At 42.6% G+C, this 27,302-nt stretch overlaps 2 protein-coding genes across 2 annotated transcripts in view; one reads left to right on the top strand and one right to left on the bottom strand.

Annotated features, from left to right (window-relative positions):
- Positions 1-1,175: 1,175 nt before the first annotated feature.
- On the bottom strand, positions 1,176-18,030 carry STRADB (STE20 related adaptor beta). Its single transcript, XM_080933220.1, has 12 exons — positions 17,759-18,030; positions 14,707-14,801; positions 12,957-13,037; positions 10,096-10,195; positions 7,197-7,318; positions 6,193-6,301; positions 4,872-4,995; positions 3,785-3,956; positions 3,420-3,524; positions 3,063-3,307; positions 2,697-2,739; positions 1,176-2,013 (listed from the first exon to the last, which is right to left on the bottom strand). Exons 2-12 carry the CDS (start codon positions 14,716-14,718, stop codon positions 1,870-1,872), a joined length of 1,257 nt encoding a protein of 418 aa, XP_080789346.1. The 5' UTR covers positions 14,719-14,801; positions 17,759-18,030; the 3' UTR covers positions 1,176-1,869.
- A 21-nt stretch (positions 18,031-18,051) lies between these two features.
- The window catches only part of TRAK2 (trafficking kinesin protein 2), a 51,966-nt gene continuing 42,715 nt past the window's right edge, over positions 18,052-27,302 (top strand). Inside the window, exon 1 of the mRNA XM_080933219.1 lies at positions 18,052-18,365. The gene's annotated coding sequence lies outside the window, so the exon portion shown is untranslated. The remainder of the gene's footprint in view (positions 18,366-27,302) is intronic.

Here is a 27,302-nt window from a genome sequence, read left to right as displayed (position 1 = left end):
ACCCATCTGGACTCAGCAAAGACACTTCCTAGAAGGAAATCTCAAATTCCTATACCCCACTAACATTTATAACAAATTTTTGTCACTTGCAAACAGTATTTCTAAAACACTTCACCAAGGATACCTCTGAAGTTTTCCCTAACTGCTACTATTATCCCTAATAACATTCCCCAAGCGATACCCTCCTGCCCGACTTTTCATAGCCACTGTACTCAAACTCAACAGTCTTGTCCTAGATACAGCCTGGTGGCTTTGGGGCGAGAATGCCACTGTCAGCACTTGCTCACTCGGTCCTTGAGGCCTGTCAGCCGCCATCATGTCCTAACACACCTGCAGGACCTTTCAGACTGGGAGATGCTAAGGCACCGAGTGGGATGAAGAGCAGCTTCCGCTATGGCAGCTGCTCTCCGTGCTCCAGCGCTTGTCCTCCCCTCCTCTAGGGCCCATTTCTCTTACCTTCACTTCCCATCCGGCAGGCACTGGCGGCTGTGTTGATAGAAAAGCCCTAACATTCATACTTGAGGCAGAATTGCTTCAAACTGCCTGTTTAGTCTTAATCATGTGACAGTAACTTCCAATGTATTATAGTCACATAGATTAACGTCCAATCTATATAGTTATACCGATTAAGAAATCCACCTAACATAGACCCCAGTTGATTACAAGTTCAGTTACAAACCATTTTTGAGACACTGTGCTAGTTCAGATGAAAAGTGAGCCCTATGGGCTCATGTATCTGAGCCCCTAGTTGTTGCTCCGGATCTCATTTGGTGGTGCTCTTTGCCTTGCTGCAGAGGGTGCTCTGAGAGCTCGTAGGTTGTCCCAGTTCCAGTTCACCATCTCTGCTTCCTGTGAGGCAGCTGAGACAGCAGCTCTCTGCCCCTGTTGCCTTGTCTTCTCTGTCATTACAGACAACTAGCCCTCTGCAATTCTTGATCTCGGTATTTCATCACAGCAACAAAAATGTAAGTAAAACACACCACAGCTCCTCACTACAGGAACAAGCATGTAAAAGGCCAGAATGCCACCTGTTTATAATACTCGATTGCCTGCAGCTTACTGTGTTATATAAATTATGTTTAAAAAAAGAGATTCTCTCAGCTAACCAAATGAGAATCTGTGTTCTAGCTTTGTTAAAGCGCACAAAATAAATAAAAGACATGCTCAATTTAATACATTTTTATTGAGCTCCCACAGGGTGCATGAATTAATGATCAATAATTTACACAGGTAGAAAAGTGTTTATGTTAGCTCCCTCCCTTTAAAAATGCAAATTGCACCTTCTCTTTATAGTTCAAGTGAATTATTTAATGTGAGCAAGGCTCAGTGTGATGTTGCCATATGTTAAAGGGATAGCACAAACATTTTCCCTTCTCCAAAAAAAGGGCTTTGTACCAGAATAAACCAGCCTGTTCATCTAACAATAGCTGATCCAAAAGGCTTGTGAATCTGGAAGAAAAGATGTTCTGGAAGCACTGTCCTCTGAGGAAGGGTTCATTCCCCAGAGAACAGAAAAATGTAGAAGAAAATTAAAACCAGCTCAAAAGTTACACTGAGATCCAGAAAGTACCAGTCACTGTTTAGAAAGTGGAAAAGAAGAGAAAAGAAAGAAGAAAAGGAAAGAAAAGGAAAGGAAGGGCAAGCTGACACTGGCTGAGCTGGGCGGGCAGTAACTGACGCTGGTCTGCGGGTGCTCTGATCTGGGCAGAGGTAAATCCGTGCCCACAGACAGAGCAGGTTGACTGATCAGTTCTCCAGTGCACCAACTGTATTTTCAAGTATAGATTTGTCATTTGTACCTAACAAGACAGAAGACAAGCAGCAAGGAGAGGCTGTCAAGTATAGAGGACATGAAATGATTTGGCAACCCTAGAATTCCCAGTCTGGGTCTTTGTCATCAGGAAACTGGAATTCCAGCTCGCTCCATGGTGACAGCGGTGGCAGTGGCGCTGCTGGCCTGTTGTAAGCAGGTGGCAACAGTGAGAGTATGGAGTCCTGGCCTTCTTCTTTCATCTGTTAAAGGAACTTCAAATAGTGATGTGGGCACAAAGACTCAACACAGATTTTATAAGCAATAAATCATGTTCAAACAAATTAAAAACTTTAAAATTATTTTTAGGTCTTTTTACTATAAATGCTTCTGATTCTGACAGTCAGAGAAAAACAAGACTTAAAAGCAAAATAAACTAATTTTTAAGCAGAATTATTCTGCCCCATCATTATTTCTAGGTAAGACACACACTATTTTTAAGTTAATGAAAATAGAGTGTGTGTAACAGGATATGCTGCCTTTACTCCTCTGTGTTTGGGGATAAAAGTCTTAGATATTCTAGGGCCATCAGGTGGCTCAGCCGGCAAAGGTGCCTAGGGTGTTCCAGGCCTATCCCTGAAAACCTGAGCCCCATCCTGGGGTCCACACAAAGTGAGAGAGTGACTTCCACAAGTGTCCTTATGACACATGCATGAACATGCACCATGTACACACACACACACACACACACACACACACACACACACACACACACACACACACACGAGTCTAAAATTAACTACTAAAATGTGTTCTTTAATTCTATTTTATAGGAAGTTATTAGTAAAATTCCTTGTAACCCAAGTGGCCTACGAAGTCAACTAAAAAAGGCTTTAAAACATAGTATTTTAAAATATTTAAAACAATGGATAATAGACCAGCTCACCTGCTTGAAGAATACATGAGACAACAAACTGCTTGCTGATGGCCTGAAATTTTTGAAAAAGTTATTAGAAAATAAAACATAGTATCAAAATGTGTGTGTGTTTATGTACACAAAACTGTTTTATACTTCTTAGGCGTTTCCAAGTGCCTTAACAGACACACTAAGAACTGACTCGTACAAGGCAGCTCAGCTGGGTCCGGCATGGCCAGGCCAAGAAAGGAGCCCAACTGCGCTTCAGACTTGCTCATCACTTTGACTTGTTCTTAGCATTGACATTCTCCAGATTAAGTTTTGATCAAAATATGTAAATTTGATAGAAAGGGTACTATCATAGATCTACTATAAGATGTAAAGCACGTATATTACCTTTTCTCAGGATCCTGCTGCAAACACAGCTGCACCAAGCTAAAAAAGGCAGGAGAGAATGTTTTTGTGGATGGCGTGTGGAGCCGGTCACTGTTGACTGTGTGAGTTCCGGTGGAGACGAGCACGCTCTCTCCAATCCCAGAGTCCACTCCTGACTGGGAATTTCTCATTCTAGAGTCCGACTGAGGAAAGATACTGACATCCAGTGGGCTATACGGAGGGCCTTTCAGCTTCTGTAAGAGCATCTGGGGAAAGGAGAACACACGCAGATGAAATGGACACAAAAGTGCTCATCAGACTCCGGAGTTCACAGCACACATGCGCAACGGAAGCCGCCCACTTAACGTTCAGCATTACCTGTGTCCTGTGCATGTCCTGGAAAGGGACCTGCCCGCTGGCCAGTTCACATGCTGTGATTCCAACACTGTAAATATCTGACTTCACATTATATCCATGTAAATCCTGCAAACACAATGGGAAGCCTTAGTACAAACAGCAGACTGGTGTATAGGTCTCCTCTTGATAAGGATGGCGAGCAATGGAAAAGAACCCCCAAAGCACAAAATCAAGACACTTTCACAATTTAAAATTCCTAACACAAGTGTGAGAAGAGAAAAGGTCTTGTGGCAGCTTTCACCAAAACACCAAGGACACAACTGTCCTTTGGTGAAACTCAAAGACATTTGAGACGCACAGACACAACAGCAAGAGCCACAGCTGACCTGTCTCAGTAGTTCTGGACTCAGCCACGGCTGCACTGACGTGCTGAACTGTGGGAAATCAAACACAGCCCTATGCCTTTGTCCGTGCTTAACCAAACTATGCAGATGAGACAGGCCAGAGAGGGTCACCAGGCCATCACCAGAAATGAGGATATGGCTGGCTTTAAAACTCCTAGAACAAAAAGAAACAATCCTAAGTACTAGGAATCTGGCCAATGAATGAATAAAAGTCTGATGAGAACACACCCTTATATTTCCCTTGGAGAGTAAATACCCTTTATAAAACAGCACTGTACCGTATGAACTTAAAATACATGGCATTTTCAAGGAGTCAAGGAACTCCTTAGGTACTTGATATAGTACCAGAATGGGGGAGGCTATCACAAAGAAATGAAATGACTAATTTTGCTATTTGAGGATGCACTGAAGCTTAGTTATTGCTTGTGGTTAAATGAAATACAATGGAAGTCTCTACCGTTTACAAAGACACGTCACACTGAAGTCCCTTTAACTGTCCTATAGATGATGTAACAGCCTTGCTTCTGCGTCTAAAACACTACATTTGGACACTATCAGACTGGGACAGCCAATAATCTGGTGAGGTGACGAGAACCATTTGCATACGTTCAACTTAGAATCTCCAGTCAGAGCGCTGCTGACAAGCAACCCAGCAGCCGGTGCTACGGAGACAGAACACGCCGGTCCTACTCAAAATCCATCTACAATCAGGGCTGAAGACCATGCCGAGAAAAGGACTGTCATAACCCACACAAAACAGAAACATGCCATAGGCTGGAAAGTCGCTAAAGATGCTCTTCAAAGTCCCAGCTGATAACCTGGGCGTGTAGGTGAGTCCTCCCCACTAAGTCACGCTCTCCACACTCCCACCTCAGCAGCATGCACACTGTGGTATGAACATTTCTGGTGAACAGACACGAATGGTAGGCCACGCTGTTATCTACTGGTTACATATCTACTGGTTATCTTCTTCAATTCTTATGCATTGATCTCTTATCTCTCTTTAGGAATGTTTCCCAGGATGCCTTTCGGACTCTCTCACTTGTGTGGACTATAAATAAGCAAATACCTATGGATACAGCCATTTTGGTGCAGATAGTTCAGCCCGCGCACTGCTCCAAAGAGAATATTTCTTATTAAAGCCTCACTCATCCCATCAGGAAAGTAGGTCTTTAGGAGCTGACTTGCTGAACCTGAAAGAAAGCCTAGATGTATTCAGATGAACTCTTAAAGTGATCATACTTTCAACTATGCTTTAAATACTCTTTTCAATCATAAGGAGGCAAACACGTGTCTTACTTTTTGAGTATAGCCATTTCCCATGCAAATACAGTTTCCCCTCAAGAACCATCATCACCACCATCACCATGACCACAATCAATCACCATCATCACCACCATCACAATAACCTCCACACCATCACTGTCACAGAACAGACCTGAGGCTTGAACCTAGAACCTTACCCATGCTATTTCTGTGCCATATCCCCAGCGCTCTACCCATTTTTAAATGTTAAGGTAGAATCTCAGTTAGGTTACTGAGGTTGGCCTTGAACTTATTCTAAGCTCAGGCAGACCTTGACTTGTGATCCTCCAGTCTCAGCTTCCTAAGTAGCTTGCAGTTTTGTGCCACCTGTGCCACCAGACCTGGCTAGAAATCTTAATCCTAATCCTTAGTTCCTATCCCCCTCTTGCTCCCTCTCCTTGCTCTTCTTTTGAGGAGGGGCTGGAAATATAACTCAGAGATAGAGCATTTGCCTACCCTGCTCAAGGCCCTGATTTCAACCACAGTAATACCACACACACACACACACACGCACACACACACACACACACACACACACACACACTTCTTTTAGTGACTTTTTAAAACAGTAGTTTTCAGTATTGAATAAAAATATTTTTAAATCTAAAAGTAATTCACAGGAGCTGCTCAAGAACCCGTTGCTATTGTCAGCACATTCACTGAACACTGCTGTGCTAAGCACCTGGGCGAATTAACACAGAAAGTGTAAGTGACCCCCTCCCGTAGGAAGCACAGGCAAGGAAGCCGAGCGCACACCTGGTGTCCACAGTTCACTGACACCAGCTCACAGGACAGTGAAGCAGAGGCAAAGACAGTGTGCTTATGCAGGGAACTGGTTCTGCCTGCCAAGCAACAGCTACTCTCTGAGAGAGGGAGGGCAGTGTGGGCCAGGGCATGGCTGAAGGATCACTAGTCCCACTCTATTCTTAAAAAAAAAAAAAAAGAAGAAGAAGCAGAAAAGAAATATAGTATGAAATCTAGGATTGGCCAGTAAATCTATAAATAAAAATAGAGAATGATAGATTTTTACAGTGAGACCATCCATTTTAAACAAGTTGTTGTTTTACTTAAAACCATTTTCTTACCATAGGCCATAAATGGAGAAATAACCCAAAGCCAGCTGCCAACAGTGAAAACTGTCCAATAAGTTGTAATATTGGGATGTTGGAAAAAGTGAGATAGAATCACCGCTCTCTAGAATAAATGTACAAGAGAAAAGACGTTTGCAGGTCACCTTCTTCTTTCTCAGTAGCAGTGATTGTGCCTAATACTCAAGGGGACATGTTAGCTTTTGTTTCTAAATTTCACAGTTGCTCAGAAGATACAAGACACTGACTTGTGTTTTATAAGGCAATTTAAAATTGTCAGAAAACTTGTCTAGAAGCACAAGTGAAGAAGAAATGCAACTTAGTTTACCTCCAAAGGGAATACATTTAAACACTGTATAAATTTTTGTTTAAAAACACATAAAAATGAGGTCAGGGGAAATCATTAACACATCATGGAGAGAGCCACTGTAAATGTTCTGGCAGATGAAGTGTCTCCCACTCTTTTCCCCCTACGCTATCTATTTATGAATCAACCTCTCTGTCTCTGTTTCCCTCTCTTCCTCCCTCCCAGTTTTTAAACTGCTTTTACATTTATTTCCTTATTTACATACACATGACACAGTACACATGTGGAGGCCAAAGGAATTGAGACAACAGTAAAATAAATTCTCCCCTTATACAAAATTTATTAGAAGCAACAAAGTAATTGTATATGTCTGAAATATAATCCCATTAAAATTTATCAATCCTGAGGTTAATGTTAAATGACAGAAAGCAGCCCCTTTCCTTTGCTGTTTGTCATTAGGCTGTGGGCGTTGTCAGCCTCCAATGTAACACTGAAAGAAGCCACTCACTTGAAGAATTCCTAGTATTTGCCACGTTTGAATCTATTTGATCTGATCTTGCTTCCATGTGTTCTTCCTAAACTGATAACTGTATGGCTTAGTTAGATTTGCTTTCTTTAACAGACAATTTCTTACAGATGACACAATCCTCTCCAATGACATCACAGCCAGCACGTCCTCCCTTTGTGTCATTACCTGTAAAGCTTTCAGACGGTCTTCAGTGCAGGTCTCCAGGTTTGTAATTTTTATGGTTACCAGTGTTCCTGTAGGAGTATGCCGTGCGAGATGAACAGAGGTCAAGTTGTCAAACCCTCTTCCTGCAGTCACACATAAAACCCACGGTAACAATCAATGAAAAGGCCCAGTGTCCTCCGCACCACAGTGAATCCCAGAACTCAAACACCCCACTCTCCAACACTTCAACCCAGGCCATTCCAGGCCACTCAAGAGGGGCATTACCACCCAGTTAGGGCTGGTCCATACTGCTGCCCAGGAAGGTGGGGCCTTCCACATCTAGATGTGACCCGCCTATCAGCAGTTTTCAATGGTACCAAGCTCAGGCCTCCATCCATGTCTCAGATTGCCTACTGGTATGTGATAAGATGTGACCCTTACCTCACAGTGCGCCCCTCCTGAACTTCCCATTATTAAAAGATACATGTTATTTTTCACATGTGGGTATTTTGCCCACATGCACATATATGCACACCTCATGCATGTATCCTTGGTGCCATAGTTTCCCCTGGATCTGGAGTTACAGACAGTTGTGAGCTATCATGTGGGTGCTGGGAATTCAACCCAGATCCTTTATAGGAGCAGTAAGCACTCATAACTGCAGAGCCATCTCTCCAGCCCTTACTTTTTAGTGATATCTTTATTAATTTTTTTTGGAATTTTCTTAAGCGTATCTTGGTCATATCTAGCCCCCAAACTCCTCCTATGCTCACCCTCAAAAAGACATTATATGTTGTTTTCTTCATGCCACCCTTATTTTCCTGTCCACTCAACTTTGAGTTCTCTCTGTGACCTTATAGCCATCCATCTGAAGAAAATGCATCTAGAGGAAAGAGTTCTACTTAACTTATTGGACACAATTTGCACAAAGGGTCACATGCCATGCATTCCAGGTCTCGGGCTTTCCTTCTAGTGGCCTGGAACTGCTCAGACACTGTGTCAAAGGTCACATAACAGCAATGAGAAGGGAAGGCAGTCTCTGAGCTTTTGTAAAGACACCTCCACCCCAACACAGACACACACAAAGTACAGGTCAGTACACTGTGATATGTGACACACCGGATGAAGGGTGTCTGTCAGACTGTTTGTGTTCAGGCTCTATGGACTCTACCCACTTCCTGTGTTCACTTTTATTTATTGGTACACTTTCTTTCATCATTAAGGTCTTATTTGGGTACTGAAATGTTTTTATCAGGAGTGTATATTTATTTATCAATATATAAAAAAATAAAGGATAAGCCATTGACTGAAAACACTAAAAATGTCTATATCTGATAAGATTTTCATTCAGAACATATAGAAAACTCTTGGAATTTATAAGACAGAAAGCAATCCAATAAAAATAACAACAGACATATGAAAAGATGCTTAAGCTAGAGAAAGGTACATTTAAGCAACACCACACCACTGCATATTTACAGTAACTGCTAAAATTATGACTTGCTGAACAATTCATTATAGGCAAGCAATGGAACCATATTCAGCAATCTCAAGCCTCTACTTACAGACCCTAGCAACTACTCATCTGCCTGTTTATCACAGAGTGAATCAAAAGGAAGAAAAATGGGGCCCTTTGTGCTTAGCTTCTTTCACTTAGCACAATGCTTCTGAGATTCACCCATGCTCATGTATCTGATTTCCCCTGGTGTTGAAAAAAATGCATTATTCAGCTCCATCACAGGTATTTTATGCATTCATAGGTGGTGGGCACTTGAGTTACTTTCACTTAGTTTCTGGTGACTATAAATAGTTTCCCAAACTAGTCATACACAGGTCCTTCTTTTTGGCAAGTACCTGCACATGAGATTGGTAGGTCACGTGGCAAGTACACGAATTTATGAGTTGTTTACTCAGCAGAGCCCAGTGTCTGCAGAATACCCAGGTATCCGGCAACGCGCCGCAAGGCTTTGACTTGGTTATCCAGCTTCCTTTGGTTTCTTGTAAGCCTTTTCTTCTGGCTAACAATCCTGTGAGCTAGCAACATTGTTCAGGTTTTCCTACGACAGCCAAGACTGTTTTCTGCGGTTTGTATTTAAACAACAAGCAGCCCTAACTCTGCAAGGCCTTTGTGCCATTATTCTCCACTCCCAGAACTACTGGTCTGCTGCTCAATCTTCTTTCTGCCACTGAGTGATGAACTAAAGTCAGTTAACTGGTTTCCACCCACTACCTCAGGTAAATGATCTTTATACTAACAGGCGTACGTACACTATCAATCAGTTCAAAGCTTGGGACAGACATCTTTCAGAGGCTGTACTGCAGCTCTCCTCTACTGCCCTCTAGTGTCTCTCACAAAGCACTGCTCTGTGTTCACCGCCCAGAGGACGGCTCTCGACTCAACCCAACCGTGTCACTGGTTTCTAGTGATTAATAAATGCTCCTGAGTGTTCAGAGCAAATGTTTCACAAACATTAAACTATAAACAGGAATTTACTTTGTTTTATACTTAAATTAGAATGATTTGTACAATAAAATTTTGGATGAAAATATAAATTAACAAGTAATTTGGGTTAAGCATCATGACTGAAAGAATTTGTATGACTTGATTTAAATTCCTACCCTTCAAAAATTAAACCCATAAAACTAGAAACTTCCTACAAAATGATATACAACTATGGACTTAGGTTATATCTCCCCTCTTCCTAAATGTACTTCAGTAGAAAATACTAGACAAAACCTTAAAATATGAGTGATTATTTCTAGACAGACATAAAATGCTTTAGATTCATCTACTAGACCCAGCTAAACTCCAGCTTTGTGCGGTAGGTGACAAGGAAGACAGGCGGGCCTATGAAGGCATCTGTGTGCCAGCTTCACTTCCAGCACCGGACAGGCGAGGGTGTGAGTCCAGCATCATTACCTATTTCCACTTGCAGTTCATAGTGAGAGGCGTTAGTGGAGCAGATCACTTCACTGGCTCTCGCCGATGGAGGGGACCAGGAAATGGCCGGCTCATCAACCTGCATAGTTACACGATAAAAATAAAACAGAATAAATAACATTAGTTCCCCAGTTTGATCTCCCTGGCAGAATAGAAAATATTGACAGTCACCAGGAAGGCACTGGAAGGTGACTGAAAAGAATATTTTAAGATGTAGAAGGAACTTAGCACTTGCTAACCGATGTCAGGTCTCAGCCCGAAGAGAGAAAGGCAGGAAAAACAGATGGAGAAGAGCAAGACACACGCTTCCTCTCATTTTCAGTAAAACTTCTAGAATGTTCTAATAGATGGTAATTGATAAGCATTCAAGAAAGGAACTGCAAGGACCTGTGAGGGATATTCTAGGCTTGTGTTCTTGCTTTGAGTCTGAGGTATATGTTCTGTGTTAACCATCAAGAACAACTCCACACCGCAGTCTATTAAAGTAACTGAAGATACCTTTCTTATGGTAAAATGAAGAAAGAGAAGGTCAAAAAGAAAAATAAGCCTAAGGAGATGGGAGCTCAGTGTTATAGGTCTCCCAACGGAAGGTGCCTGTAGCAATATGAGGTTTCATGGGGGTGCTCTGGGGTCAGAGTCAAGTTTGTATCTAAATATAGCATCAGTGAAATATCACACACAAAGCAGACAGAGAAGGCCAATCCCCTGGCATGAGTTCCATGAGGATGTCCTAAAGGACAGCAGGACCCCAAAGGACACAAAGAAGCCTTTACAGGAACTAGCAGGTGGCAAGAATCTTGCTGCTACCTCCAAGGAGGCGAGAAGGAGGGACCAACAGTACTACGTGTGAGGGACTGCGTTAACTCCTTTCACATCCAGCTCTTTAATCAGGAGGAATGGGTGGAGTTTAGAGCCAGTAGATGGAGTGATCCAGACAGTGAGTGGTACGTATGCTTCCTAAACCTGAGCGCAGATCGATCGATCGCTTTATTTATGGTTAAGCACAAATAACGGGACGGAGAGAGATTCTACCATACAAGTGAAAATAACCCCAATTTGGAAGGGGGTTGTTACGCCATAAATTAACTTGGTTTCTTCAGGGCAGGAACCATTGAGATAAACAGATGTAAAGAAAACATATAATAAAAAGAAGAGTATATAACAATGTCTTAAATTTTTAAAGTGATATCAATCTGTAAGACTGTTAGGAATGCTAGAGACATAAAGCACCAAGGTTTATTTTCATAACCTATAAAAGGGCAGGGAGCAGAGATGGCTCACTGGTTAGGAGCATTTACTGCTCTTCTAGAGAACACAGGGTCAATTCCCATCACCCATGGCAGCTGACCATAACTGGAGTTACTGTAACTCCCTTCTAGCCTCTGCAGACACTTCATGAATGTGGCCCATAGACACACATGCAGACTAAATACACATAAAATAAAAAGGAAACGACAACTTCAGCACGATGGGCTGAGATCAGCTAACCAGCCCACCTCTAATCCCCCACCATTTGCATGAGGGAAATAGTCTTCATAAAACAGGATATAAATGTCACAAGCAAATATTCCAAGGCTAAGGGTCTAACGGTCTTTTGTTTGCTGGTTTGTTTTTATTTGTTGTTTTTGAGATAACCTCTACTCTTTGTCCTCTAGTTTTGCTTTTCCTTCCATTTTTTCTTTTCTTTTTCTTTCTTTCTTTCTTCCTTTTTCTTTAAAGAAAAGTTTTTTTTTTCTTTTTTTTAAGGAATGGTCAATGGCAGGAAGGAACATCACCGGATGGATTTATTAAAATATTCATGCTACAGGCCTGAGATAAACTATAAGCAAAAATAACTGGAGTTACCTTGTGCTGTAACAAAACTTTCAAAGCAGGTTTAACTGTATAGCAAAATTTGTAGTATACATTAAGGATTAAGAGGAGTGGAGACTTCAGAGACACATCACCAAGTACTGTGTACTTGGTATAGTGTAGTATTTATTCTACACTGCTCGGTATGCCTGACAAAGATGAATAAAACAAGGGCGCCCCTTACGTGGGGGTCACATTATGCTTGAAGAGATGCAGACCTCACTCACTGTAAGACAGTACAGTAACAAGTGTCCCATGAGGATGCCCTGGAGAGGTGACAGCACAATGAAATAAAAGAATCTGGGGAAGAGTTTACACATACAAAATGGAATCAATTCTTTACAGATGAGAAATTTCAGGGGAGGGCAGAAACAAGGGTGTTTCAAGCAGAGAACAAAAAAAGGTTCCCAGTAAGAAAGGAAACTCAAACACTGGTCATATACCATACGGCTGAGAGTCTACCATGCTGAGAGATTTGGAGCTCACGCACTGGCTTTAAAGTGGGTGTGTGGGAACAGCACGGAAGGCTGTGAGCACCGTGGCAGAGGCTGCAGTGTGCACAGGCCAGGTGGAGATGGGACTGAGTGTGCCTGCTCCTGAAGGGAAGCGATGTCAGCTGGAGAACACCAGCGTTTCTAGATGTAGGAGTCAGAGTCATGCTTTCATCAGCCAACGCGAGATGTGCAGGGGAAGGAAAGACTTGGAAGCAGATGAAAGCTTCACTCAAATCAGTAGAGATACCCTGGAAAAATCAATCTAATCAGATGTATTCTGTAGATAATCCCAGAGTCCAGGGAAAAGTCTGGTAATCACCATGTTCCTCTTAGAACACCCGAGAAAGCGCCAACATGACACACTGTGAGACCTCAGCGACTGACACCACAGGAGAGGTCGGCTCCAGACTCACAGAGACCAGCAGGAAAAAGAGGAATCAGTAAAAAGTATCACAGAAAGCAAAGGAGGAGACCTGTGTTCAACCATTTCCTTACCAAGTACTGGTGGATACTGGTTTCAGACTGTTTTTCGGGTCTGAGTGATTCGACTCGTGTTCGTGAAGCACAGAAACAATCCTGGAAGTCAGAAGTACTTGAGATAAGTGAAGTGTGGAACACACACAGGGCTGGCTTGTGTATACAAAAGACCATGGGTCAGGTCTATTCCTAAATATTTGGCTAAAAATGACCATCTTTTGACCATTAAGCTAAACTTATTTTGGTGTATCAATATTTTCTATCATTTCCTCAGATGGTTTTGAATATAGGAAGCATGATTTTTCTACATTAAACCATTTATTTGATTGTGAAGTCATTGAATATATTTGTAACCAATTTTGTTTCTTAAGGTAACAAACATGTTCAACTCAAAGCAAATTAAGAGACTGGCTTCTATTACCAAAACTTACATCTTCCTGAATATCAGTTTATGGTTCTACTATAAGGTATTGCCCATAATGAAATGTAATATCTACATTATCTATCCTCATCAGCAATTAGTGTAATGATACTGATCTATTTAGGAAGAAAAAGTTAAAAGCACGTAAGAGACTTTTACAGTAAATGATTCTCAAGTATCTCATCACCATCTCCCTGTGTGAGCACCAAACACAGCATCAGGTGATTCTCAAAGTCCACCCATGTCTGTTAACACTACTGCCGGCACTGGGGCGTAATCACATCCTTCCTTTCTTTCACAATGTACCAAAATTTCTCAACAACTAGTGTTTTCCAGCTCCGCTGATCTACTAATTGTGTGAAAGTGAATTCAGCACTGGGAACCGGCTCAGAGGCAGGGTCTAATGAAGGGCACTCCACGCCTTTTCTCACTTTTGACATAAAACTGTAAGTCTTCAAATTCCTTTAGGGCAGACTCGGCTCTAGCTCACATCCAGGCTTTACTTTTAGTTTTCCTTTCCACACTGTGATGGCTGCTTTAGGGCACTAGAGCCACTAGGGCAGAAGACTGAGTTCTATCATCTTCTGGCCTTTACAGAAAGCATTTGCTGACTTTGCTTTAAAGAATGAGGCATTTTAATAGATTTTCCAGATCACACATTTAAAGTAAATCTGTTATATATCTCCCATATAAAGCAACTACAGTTTCCTAACTTCATAGTGCTATCTCCCAGCCTGGGTGCCAGTCATGAGTCTGAACACTGACTCTAATTTTCGGCAACCATGAGCAAACTTAAATCAGAATGCTGTCTGTCCTGCCAAGGTCCCACATTTAAAGAGCAAGATCACTGACTAAATGTTAACCCTCCTTTCCAAACACTACATTGGATATAACAGAATCCCCAAGTCCCTTAATCTAAAGTAGATGCCATGTATCTAACATACAAACAAATGCATTCCATCTGTAGCTCACATAATGTACTGATTCAAAATTTGTTTTGTCTGATTAAGTCAGAGGTTTATTTTAAATGCTATCTTACCTGCCTTGGGACACACAGAATTTATAAAAAGGATTTTTGAAGTTTTAAAAAAATGCATAGCTAACTAGGTATGACTGGCATCTAAGAAAAATATATGAGAATGGGTTTGGGACAAAGAATGGGAATAGTGGGTATATTTGGAAACAGTGTAGGAGAAACATATTTTAAAAAAGACAAAACTCATTGAGAGTTTACATTGCTCTCAAGACTACGTGTCATTCAGGTCAAAGCATCTCAGAGCTTAAATCCAAATGTCTTTTGTTCCAGATCTAACTACTCTGTTGGTATAAAATTATAACAAAACTTACCAAAAGAGACATTGAATCGCTTTAGTTCACAGAAAGTGACAAAATCCCATCTATTCCAAAGAAGATTTTTCCTTCAAGTTGCAGATGTTATCCCACTATAAAAACAAAAGCAAAATTACTTAGATTTACTAAACTTCTTGAAGAACCAGATGTCATAATCTATCAGCTATTTAACAGCTGCTTGTTGGCACACAGACTCGTGCCCTCTCTGAGCATCTTTAAGAAGCATTGTTCTGGCATGGCTCCTGAAAGGCAGAAAGCTAAGGAGTTTCTATTTCCAAAGTCTCAAGATACCACATCTCTCCTATCTTTTTCTGCCCTGAACAACTATGAAGTCAATCCTGGACCCTCTTTATATAAGTAGTACCACTGCAAATAACTTCTAAGACTCCCTAAAGATTCCACGTACAAGTAAACTTTGAGAATCTTCAAGGATTTCTGACTCACCACCTACTAACTCATTTGAGGTTCAGGCTTCACGAATCTGAAACAGGGTTTATAATGGACTAAAACAAACAAACTCTTGTTGCCACATGTTTAAGAAAGACTTTGTTTCTTAAAACAAGTTTCATATAAAAATTATGGTCTCAACTGTTGCCAGACACAAGTTATGCATTTTACTATGTAAATAACTCATTCATTTTCATTGATAGATTCAGAATTTTAGCATGGTAACTTCTTTAGCGCCACAGAGCTGCAAACCAAGCACCCAAATCTTCTGGGTCTTTTCCAATACAGAGGGCAGTATTTGCTATTGGTGCTTGTTCTCTTAACATCATCTGAAACTGGTTTCATTACTTCATCTCAGACAAAGCCCATATTTGATCAAGGCATCTACTAACAGCTAAACAAAATGAGGAAAGGAAGAGTTTATAGACCACAGATGTTATAAAGTACTTTCCGATTTTAGTGCTGAGGGAAGAAGTGGATTTTCTCAGGACAACATCTATAGGCCAAAGGTAGAGGAAGGAAAAGGACTGGAAAACTTACTCTTGTCACCTGTCAAGAATTAATGCCAACTTAAGGCCTGGGGCTGTGGGGCTGAGGGGAGGCCTTGAAGCCAGTGCTGCCTATCCTCCAGGATGACTGAGATCGAATGACTAGATAAGGACACTATTTGCACTCTAGGATATAAAAGACAAGTGTGTCAGGGTGGTGGTGACACACACCTTTAATCAGAGAACTCGGGAGGTGAGTTCAAGGCTAGCCTGGTCTACAGAGCTAATTGCAAGACAGCAAGGGATAGACAGGAAACGGTCTCAACAAACAACAACAAAGACAAGTGAAACACTTTAAGGCAGAATGTTGAGCCTCATAGGAAAAGCAAGCTGGGGACTTCTGAGTGACAGTGAAAATATTCACAGCTTGTGACCCAGTAAAAGCTCACTTTTATTAATCTATTCTAAGGTGATACCCAAATAAGGAAAGAAACCACACAGAGAAAGTTTGTGTTAACATACTTAATGAGTAGCCACTATGGGCTAGGTGTGCTGGTGAACCCCTAAAGAACCCCCACTAGTAATTAACACCAGGCCCTGACCTCCTGGAGCTGACTTTACCTGAGGTAGAAAGGTCTGGCCAGTAACTTAATTTTTTGTGGTTACCATGATTCTGCATCTGCTTTTCACTTAGTATCAGCAAGTTGTTATTGAGTTTGTTTTAGACAACAAAACAATTTGAAAGAAAAAAAAAATCAGGTCACAGTCTCCTAGAACAGTTACTACCAGTGGGGGGGGGGGGGGGTTTAATCCCAGAAGTTTTACCTTCCAGAGACCACACATTATTAACAGATAATTTTTCAAGACATTTTGAGGTCAAGGCAGCAGTAGCACCTGGCAAAGGAGTTGAATGAAAGATTTGCTGTTAGCTTTTGCTATTATGCTAAGATTATACAAATTCTTAAAAATAAGTAAAAAATAAAAAAAGCTTGCTGAGGCTTGGTGGAACATGCCTTTCATTCCAGCATTCAGGAGGCAGAGAAAGAAGCAGACTGATCTTTTGGAGTTCTAGGGATACCAACATAGTGAGACCCCATCTTTAAAATATGTGTACGTATTCATAAGTGCAGCTATAGTTAAGACTGTATTCCTAAACCTACTGATGAGGTCTCAGCCTCAGTGCAGTCCTTGCAACTGTACCTAAAAAGCTAGCCACACCATAAATCATCTTTATAAATAAGCTTTACAAATAATCAAATTTTGTGCATAATATAGAAGTCATACCCAAAGCCTTTCATTTAAAAAGGTTAACACTTTAAATGAACACCAAAGGGACTATGTATTTATAGGACTTGGGTTTTGAGTTAATCTGGGTATTCAATGGGAATTCAAAATTCAGTTATAGGAAATGCTAACAAAAACAAAACACACAAACAAAAAAACTACCAATACTTGGCTAGGCTTCAAAATTATGGTAATTTTCAAGGTAATCTTGAAATCTCATAAAACTTCAACAAAGATCATAGTGATGCACACATTCAATACAATTTTCCAAACTTAATATCATGACTCATGGTTTCAGCAAATATTTACGGAGTGCCAAGCACTGTGCCATGTAGGTGCTGTCACGAATCGTGATCAAGTTTGGAGGAAAGGTATTTGACAAAACAAACTCACGAGGAGAAAATACGACATCAAATGTAAACACTAAAGACACAAAACGACGCCTGGACATTTAAATTGGGAAATGGTCCCTTCGAAGTCTCAGAGCAGACAGGGCTGGTGCCAGAGTGTCTTCAGCTTGGGAAGTCGCCAGGCCTGTGTGCGCCACCAAAGGTGAGAGCCGGGGGTAGCGGGGTGGCGGTGGCTGGGCTCCGGCACCTGGCACCGCCGCTGGGCACCCGGGAGCCCCGGCTCTGGTGCGCTGGCTCGCACAGCGGGAGCGGGCTTCCCGCAGATTCCGGCCGCTGTCCGGCGGGCCGGGTCAACTCCAATGAGGAGCGGCGACCAGGACTGGCCTTGCAGCCTTTCACCTTGCACCTACCGAGCTGGGATCCCTGTCGCTCCCCCGGGGACCCCGCACCACCCCTTGCCCGCCTGTCTCTTCTTATTACCTAGACCGCGACCAAAGCCAGCGACTCTCCAGGCGGCGGGCGCTGTAGGGAGGCGACACGCGAGAGCCCCGGGACCTGCCTCGCGGAGGGGCGAGGCGAGAACTCCAGGCCTGCTACCAGGGCGAGCCTCAAGGCGTAGAAGTGCAGCACCACCGCAAGAAGGCCCGCCGGCCTGGACTTCTGCCCTAGCCCGGGGCAACCGGCTGGGACGGGATTCGCCCCACCCCAGCGGGGTCGGGGCCCGCCGCTCCGCCCCACCGCGCCTCCAGCTTCTAGCTTGGCAGTGAGGAGGCGGGGCCCTCGAGCTGTAGGCGGGATGGAAAGAAAACTACAATTCCCATAGGGCTGCGCGCTAGGGCCGCAAAGACTGTTGGGAGAGTGGGTCTTCTTTTAGCGTCCCTGGCTGGGTGGGGGCTGCCATTGAACCGGCGTCACTGCTGCTCCAAGGTCGCTCGGTGATGATGTGAGGGCGCCTGCCAGTTCCTGCCACGCCCGGGGGATTAGCTGCGGCGGTGGCAGCTTCAGCTGCTGCTCTCAGCTTGCTGCAGCGTTAGGGGCTTTTCCTGAGCGAGTGCGGGCGGAGGAGCGAGGACGCCGGGCCATTCCCGTGAGTAAGCTCCCGCGTGCGATTCGAGCTTGCCCTTGTCAACTTCTCCCAAAGGCAGAGAAGCCTTCCTGTCCCGCGTCTCTCTGGTCCCCCGGGGTCACTCTCGGGAGGATCCCGCCCCGAGATGGAAACAGGATGTTTCCCAAGTGTGGGTGCAAAGTGATGGAAGCTGGACGCTAGCCTCCAGGATTCACCTTATCTGCACCTCTGAAGATTGGCAGCATCTCATCCTTTGCCAGACAGCATCCATCTGTCGCTCTGGCGTTTTAGGATGAGTGGCTTTAAGTGTCTGGACATTAAACCTTAAGCTCTCAGTGGCCATCTGTGATGCCAATGGGAGGAGGGGACACTAGAAAGAGCTCCTTCTTTATTGGGTTTTTCTTTGTAATTGATGTGGAACAAGACGCCACACGTCTTTTAAAAGGTGGAAAAAAGACTTTAGGTTGAAGCGAAAAGAATGAATATTGGCAGGTGTGCTTTCCAGTGCCAGCACTTTTGAGTCCCAAACACTTAAAAAAAAAATCACAATTATGGTAGTGAAGTCAATTACCTGCTTGTGCATCTTTTTCTGCATCAGGAAAGATGGTAACTCTTCGTTGGAAATTTACCTAGCTTATATGGACCATGGAACAAAATGAGCTGGATTCAGTTCTTGCTCTGCCTTAGTAAAAATGTTTGTGACCTTTCAAATCTTTGCTGTCCTATTAAAATTCTGAGCTGCAGTGAGCTCCAAGTAGCATATTATTGGTGGTGACATGACACTTGAAAACAAATTGGGAAGGACATTTGGTAGTGGGGAAGGGCAAAATTAAAGGCATGTTATCATCTCAGCACCTATTCAGCTTTCTATTTTTAAAATTTAAGTAGTGTCTGACAGTCCTCAGACCTTTAACCGGCACATACATACCTCCGTGAAGGACTGTTTTTAGTCGTACCCGGCTTTTACTTATGTGATGATGTACGTGGTTCACTTACATTGCTTTACCAGTTGCTTATAATGTGAGGCTCAGAAGACTTTATGTAACAAGCTGAGATTTACATATAGACCTGCTTTGCTTCAGAGTTTTGGATCAAGTTAAAAAGAATTGTCATATTGTTTCCTAGTACTAGCTCCATCATTCCCTGGCTATGAACACATCCATAACCCCTACTTTAGCACTCTGAACAAATTGTACACTCTGTCTGCTGTTCTCATCCCTCATAGAACTGCTCATTAAGACACTAAGAACTCATTCCAAATCTACCTGGATGCATTTATGTCTAAAAAAAGATAGGATTGGACTTGTATCACAAAGGTCCTTTCCAGTTGACAGGTTTTATGGGTCTATGGCTATTATTCTTCACTGTGAATGCTTAACATTCACAGACACAAAGCAGTGTTATTCCTCCCTATGAATGTTTAACACCCATAGTCATAAAGACCATGGAAATTTGCCATTTAAGATTTTTTATTTCACTGCCCAGACTATATTAGCGCCAAGATGAGGGGGTTGGTAGCACTGTAGTTCAGCTCATATCATGTGTCTGGTTCTTTGTTTGTTTGTTTTGGATTTGTTGTTTTTTCTTGTTTTACTTTTTTGAGACAGTTTCACTGTGTAGCTCTGGCTGACCTGGAACTCACAGAAATCTGCCTGCCTCTGCCCTATAAGTGCTGAGATTAAAGTTGTGTGGTACCATGCCTGTCTAGGTTTTAAAATCACGTTTGTTGCTTGTTTGTTTGTTGCTGTGCGTGTGTGTCTGGGAGCATGCCTGCATGTATGTATGTGGAAATTACTTGTAGTATTCGGTTTTCTCGCTCTACTATGTCCTAGGGATCAAGCTCAGGGTGTCAGTCTTGGTGGCATGCACCTTTGTCTCTCAGTCACCTTGCTGGCCCTGGACCAGCTTTTGAACCTCATTAAGTTATCCTTCTTAGTTGGAAAGAAACCTGAGTCACAGTGACATCCTGTCACGTCTGCTCAGACCTGCAGTTCTTGTAATAGCAATAATAGGAGACATAGAAATAATACCTAATACTGTGCCGCATACCCAGCTGGACGCTTTGCCTACTTACCATGGCCATAATGGCACCATCTGAGTTTGTTTTTAACAGATGGGCAACTAAAGCAGGAGAATATTAAATGTATTCAAAATGATTTAATTACTGGAAGATAGAAGCGGCTGTCAAGCCAGCCAGGATCCAACCTTCACTTCAACACCTGAGCACTTAGCTGTGTAATAAAACTGCGTGGTTTTACTGTAGATCAGTTGTGCATTATTACAACTCTTTAGTTAGATGGAAACGCAACATTAAGTGACTTCCCCACCTCTGTGGAAGCAGTAAAGCTGGGATTTGCACTTGTGTGACTTTTACTTTAAGGTCCATGTTCTTCCCTCTGCTTCTCATCAAGTGTTTGTCAAATACTTTCTGTAGGTTGCTGTCATGGATGATGAGAGTAATCTTCACTGTTAAGGAGTGTGTCCTGGAGAAGAGAAGCCAGGGTCACGTTAGTGTATTGAGCACCATGACAGCAGTGTTCAAAGGCTAGGGACAGAAAAAGGGCTTAAGGGGAAGGCTTGGGCTAGCCTTGGAAGAAGTTCCTGGTTGGAAGTTAGCTTGGACAGGGCAAAAGGGCAAGAGCTGTGAACGCCTCGGTTATGTCCTCTCTAAATTCTTACCTGGTCCCCAACCTAACCCTCAGCGACATTTGTGTAGGGCTTCTGAGGTAGTAAGTTAAGATGAGACCCTTAAGGGTTCCAGTGCAACCTGACAAGGATGCTTACAAGAAAAGAAAATGGACACACACTATATCTGCATAGGAAGGTTCAAGTAAAACTTACCAACAAGGCCAAGAAGACAGGCCTCAGGAGAAACCAAACCTTCCAGTACGTTCATTTTTGACTTCCAATTCCCTGAACTAAGAGAGAATGTTATTTAATCTGCCCAGTCTGGTGTCCTCTGTCCTTGTAGCTCCAGCAAATAATAAACAGGTGTCACAGGTGAAGGGCATGGCGTACAAAAAGCCTTTGAGATGTGCCTGGGTGCTGCGGGTCTCGCCGTGAGCTTTGGCCATGAGGCTGGAGACCAGTCTGAGATCAGGAGTACTTCGTATGAGACCCAAGGAGGGTTAGACTGAAGGGATGAAATGGAGAGGGTTTTGTCGCACTGGAAAACATTTGTGTTTTAGAAAGGCTGTGGCAAATGGGAGAAATGCTGAAGCGGGAACAGGCAGCTGCTTATTTAAGGAACTTAAATTCTCGATAGAAGGCACAGCTCGATGTGGGGATGTGGCTCACTGGGTAAAGGCACCTGCCTGAGTTTAATCCCTGGAGAGAACTGACTCCCCTGGATTGTATGTTCTTTGGCATTACATGTGCACCATGGCATGGACAAGCACATACACATAGCAAATAAATAAATACAGCAAAAACACTGTTTTAAAAAGTCATAGCCAACCTTAGGCCCGATGACTTAGGAAGAATTTGCGGGTGCCTACTTTGACTTAAGCTTCGGCTTTATGTTTGTTCCCTCTGCCTGCATAGCTTGGAAAGCTTGAACAACCTTCCCAGCATCGGTGGTTTGCTGCCCTGCGAGGTGGTTTTTAAAAATGTATCTTTTATCTTGAAGACACTTATGGTATTCACACTCTTGTAATCCCTCCCTCTGGCTGCCTGTGAAATAGGTACTGTTAACCTCCATTCTGAATTCATAAGTATACAGAAATATAGGTTAAGTAGTTTTCCTAAGGGCACATAAGAAGAGCCAAGTTAAAGTTCAAAATCAACCATTCTGTCTTCATTACCTGTATTCTTGACCTTACACTCCTCTACTGCCATATACAAAATAGTAAGATTTTCTACCAAGTGTGATCGAAAGCAGGGAGGAGTTGAAGAGTGTGCCTGCTGTAAGAAATGGACAGTTACAAACAGAATGGCAGGAGGTAGTGAGGATTTGGAGAGGCTCCTGGGAAGAGCCTGGAGTTTGGTTAGAGTTTGGATTTGTAGAAGTGAAAGAGGGCATGAGAATGTTGGAGAAATTTCAGGACCTATTCTAGGATTGAGGATTTCCTGGTGTTTTTGGAGATCTAGTAAATACTGTCATTTGTTTGGGCTGAATATGTTGTCTGGTTGGTGAAGGAAGTAGGAGGAGTCAGCTTGTGGGGAGGTGATTATTTATTTATATGAGTCTCAGGATTTTGCTCACATGCACGTCTGTGTGCTGTGAGCATGCCTGGCATCCTTGGAAGTGTGAAGACAGTGTTGGATCCCTTAGGGTTAAAGTGAGACAGTTGTGAGCTGTCACGTGGATACTGAGAATCGAACCTGGGTCCTCTGCAAAAACAAAGTTCTTGGGAGTCCATCTCTCCATTTTAAACCTGAATAAATGAAGCATTTGCTGGACGTCACTATCTTTTCTAAGAAGAAGAAAAACTCATTGAGTCTCAGTTCCCAGTTATGTGATTCTGTTACACTGTCACACAGGTCCCTGCTGTTGCCAGTCACTGTCCTAGGCCTCTTACAATAATCCGTGTGAAATGTGCTAAAAGTTCCCCAATGATCTTTCTGTCTCTGGTCTTTCTTACCTGAAATGTCTCCTATATTCTGTCTCTAGATGATTTCTCTGGAATGTCACTTTGCTATGGCATCAAGTTTAGACTTCTTAAATTGAACTAGTTAGGTTTAAATTTCCAAACACATTGTTCACTGATAATTCCTCCTCCCACATTAATAGCTAAATGCTTTGAGACCTCTTCCCCAACCCGCCCCCTTCCTTTTTTGTGGGGTTCTGGTTTTGTTGTTTATTTGATTACTTTGTTTTATAGATACCCTGTTCTTGACCAAATCTTTCACACTTAAGAAACTCACTAAAATTCTAAATCTAGTATGAAGGTAGACATTGTAGCATTTATTGGAAGTTGTTAGGTATATCGCCTATTGACTAGTTTTTTGAAATTATTTTATCATTAACTTCCTAATACGTGACATGCCTACTTCATTCCTAGCCTGACTGCTGACATGCAGAGCCTGAGGACATCTGGAATCGTAGGTTATTCATGCTGGGAAACAAGCACCCAGATCAGCCAGTGCTAAAGTGGAACCAGTTCATTTTGTAAAGGGCACTGAGGTCTCTGGAGCTTATCTGGGTTTATCTGCTAGTGTTTGCCAGATGTTCAGTTCTCTTTCTTTACAAAAAGAAATTTAAGAGTTGATAAATTAGCGGGGGTAGTAGTGGTGTACGCCTTTGATCCCAGCACTTGGGAAGCAGAGGCATGTGGATCTCTGTGAGTTAACTCTGTAACAACCAGGGTTACACAGCGAAACCCTGTCTCAAAAAACAAACCAAACAACAACAACAAAAGTTGATGTATTGTGGAAGTCAGTGGGGAAAGAACTTGCCCAACAATTTAATTACCCCTTCAGCTCAGGCCTGGAGATGTAGCTAGTATTAGGGTACTTGCAGGAAATACCAGATTAGTCCCCTTCACTGAAACAAACCCCTCTAATTTAAATATATAAATAACAAGCCTCAGATAGTTAGTGGATTGTTTGAGCTCCTACCATTGAATTCCCATTCTGATCATCAAACAAAGGACCAGACAAAGGGCGATAGAGCCTCCCTTTCTTTCTTAGAGGACTTCGAAGTAAATATAATATACTATGAATGTAACTGACCGGACACTAAGGCAGCGGGAAAGCTGAGGCCCGAGTAGTCATCAGTTGGAGAGAACAGGAAGGAAGAGTGTTCATACAGTGAGCCAGTGACTGAGGCTAAGAGGAGTGTGGGAAGGAGGTGCTAGGAAGCTAAAGGCCTGCTTCTGTGAACCAGTGCAGCATGGAAGAGAGTCAGGGAGGTGAAAAGGGCAGGAGCCTATTTTGGAGGTTTTGTTACTAAGTTTTAAGTTGGTATACAAAGTAATGGGCTCCCTTATGACTTCATGCATCCATACCTGTGTGTATACATGTGCATATGTGATCACACCCTGTTCCCTTTGCCCTCCTCCTTGCTAGTTCTTCCCCTACATTGTTCTACTGCTTTCACGTCACACTGACTCCACTACCTCCGCAAGATCTCTTCCTCTCAGCATCTGTCTACCCCCTGCACTCAACCAGTAACACATTTGAGTCTAGATTCTGCATATGAGGGAAAATACACAATACTTATCTTTATGAGTCGGGCTTATTTTACTTAATATGTCCTAATACTTTATATTAAGTAAATCATATAATATGTTAACATTATATATTAAGTAAATGGTAATTTACTTAATAATATCTCCATTCTCTTTCAAATGTTGTAATTTCATTTTTGGTGGCTCTGATACAAAGAAATGTGTATGTGTTCCATCTCTTGTTTATCCATCTACATGTTGATGGATATTTAATTTGGTTCTGTTTCTTAGCTACTGTGAATAGTGTAGCAATAAACATAGATGTACAAGTACCTCTGTGATGTGTTGTTAATCCTTTGAGTTTACTCAAGAGATACATAAACTCTAACAGCACAAGGAAATACCCCAAGAATTATCATTGGGATTACATGAATTTCAAAATCTCCTGTGTACCAAGGGAAACCATCAGCAAAGAGAAGAGACAGACTTCAGAATGGAAGAAAATCTTGGTCCCACAGATCTGACAGGAAATTAATATCTAGAATATCTAAAGAACTCCAAAGTTAAAACTCCAAAACCCCTCTAGGACCAATAAATGTATTAATGAGCCAAATAGGCAGTTCTCAAAAGAAGAAACAAAGGTGGTTAACAGTATCTTAAAAGTTATCCAGCATCCTTAGCCATCAAGGAAGTGCAAACTAAAACTGCTGTGAGTCCATCTCACCCCAGTCAGAGTGATTGTCATTAAGAAGAAAAACACTGTCTTTTTGAAGTAGTTTTACAAAGATAACTGTTGCTGACTCCTAGAGAAAGGAAGGGTGCAGAGATCATGCCTGCTGTCCTGCCCAAACCCTGAAGGCTAACAGGTGACAGTGAGGACTTCAAATAGGAAGGTATGGGGGCGGGTGTGGGTGGATTTGAGGTACCCAGTGGTAGTAGACTTTCCAGGGTTGCTAGTGGATCAAATTTTGGTGTGCTGAGGAAGGGAAGAGTCTGTGGATTCTCATTCGGATGGAGGAAATGAGAATAGAACTCAGGAAGGGGCTGAGGAGTCAGACTGAGTGCTATTAATGCTGAAGAGGGTGTTTTTAATACACTTACCTGGTTTTAATAAGACCATTTTGACTGAGCATGAGAACCACATGTTGGAGGCTAGCCTGAGCTACCTATGAAGTTCCAGGCAGAAGTGAGACCCTGACTACAAAAATCGTAGAGATTTTGAGCTTGTTAGTGAGCGATAGAAGGTGCTAAAGTTAGTAGGCAGAGGTATCCAGTGGACCACAGTTCAGAGAAGGCAGGAGTGAGGTTATTTTGTAATAGTATGTGTACATACATAGCAGAAAAACTGAAAAGTATCATTTTTAAAAATTTGTTGTTAAAGTTATTTTTGCCATATAGCCCAGGCTGGCATCAAAGCTGGGGTCCTCCTGCATTAGCCTCCCATGTGGGATTTTAGGGGTCCATGACCACTCCTGCTCCAGTTCCTCCTTTCAGAGGTGGTGAGTTTTTACCCCTGTTAAGCTGATGTGGAAGCTGTGGATTCTGGGCATGCACTGCTGTGAAGAGTGAGAGATGCTGAGAACTTGGCTGGGGTGGGGTGAAGAGTCGGAGTGGGTGAGAAGCTAACTGACGTGGAAGTCTCCAGAGGACAGTCAGGCAGGCCAGGAGGCTTTGCCTGGGATGTGCAGCCCATGCTTGCTGACCACATTCACAGTAATCCCATACCACAGCGCGGTTTTGTGAGAATTTAACTGTTTTCTGTTTAAAATGTAGTCAGTTTCAAAACGTCATCTATTCGAAGATCGGTGGCTTTTTACAGTGAATGGTGTTTAGGGTCCCAGCACCGAAGCCCTGCTCTCATGTCATGTAGAGGGCCGAGAGCTGGTTATTCAGGCCAGTGCTATAAACCACAACAAAGGGAAGCTTGTTAGCTAAGAAAAAGGACTCTGTCTGGGAGGGGAGAGGAGGAGCCTAGAAACCAGCAGCCATGTGTCTGAGATGGAACCGCAGCTCCCAAAGCATGGGTTTTACAACTGGAAAACAAAACCCAAACCAGGAGACTGTAGCTTTTTATCCTGCTGAGTTTGATTTTGTTCTCTCTTTTAGTCACAAAATGAAGACTACAAGTGAGGCTTATATTAGCAGCTGTGGATTTTTTACACTGTCTGATTTCTCATGTAGGGCTTGCTTGAAATGCTTCATCAGTCAGCTGCACATGCTTAGTGGGAAGCATAGTAAGTCTAAGCAATGAGCCAAAACCTGTCCTTTCCCCCATTTACTACAAGAAAAGTAGGTACTTAGGTAGTTATTACTATAAAGTGATAGGTCATTTAACACCAAACCCTTTTATGTGAAGTTGGAGCTATTAGTCTCACTGTGTAGCCCAGGTTAATCTCCAGCTTAGAGCCTTCTGCTGTCTGCAGATCAGATCACAGGCTCACACCACTGTGCCCATCTCATAATTTCCCTAAAGCCGGTGCAGCACTTCTTTAGAATTGTTACTGGACTGAAATTGTATCCATAATCAGCTTTATTTGCTAAGCTGGTTCTAGTAGCTTACTTAGTTGTTTTGTTTTTGAGACAGGGACTTTCTATGTAGTCCTGGCTATCTTAGAACTCCTGTGTAGACCAGCCTGATCTCAAATACACAGAGAGATGCCTGCCTCTGCCTCCAGAGTCCCAGTCGCTCTGTGCCACCACAGAGGGCCAGTGACCCAGAGGCTTGCATTGCTATCTCTGTGTTATTTGCTGTTAGGTTTGGGTTATGTAAAATAAGACATGTCAGAGCTCTGAGGGCAGCGAGGAAGACAACAGATGAGCTCATTGTCTTCTGGGATAATTTAGTCTA

Source organism: Micromys minutus, assembly GCF_963924665.1.
Source record: "Micromys minutus genome assembly, chromosome: 19".
NCBI lineage: Eukaryota > Metazoa > Chordata > Mammalia > Rodentia > Muridae > Micromys > Micromys minutus.
This window is presented reverse-complemented; position numbering and strand designations above follow the sequence as displayed.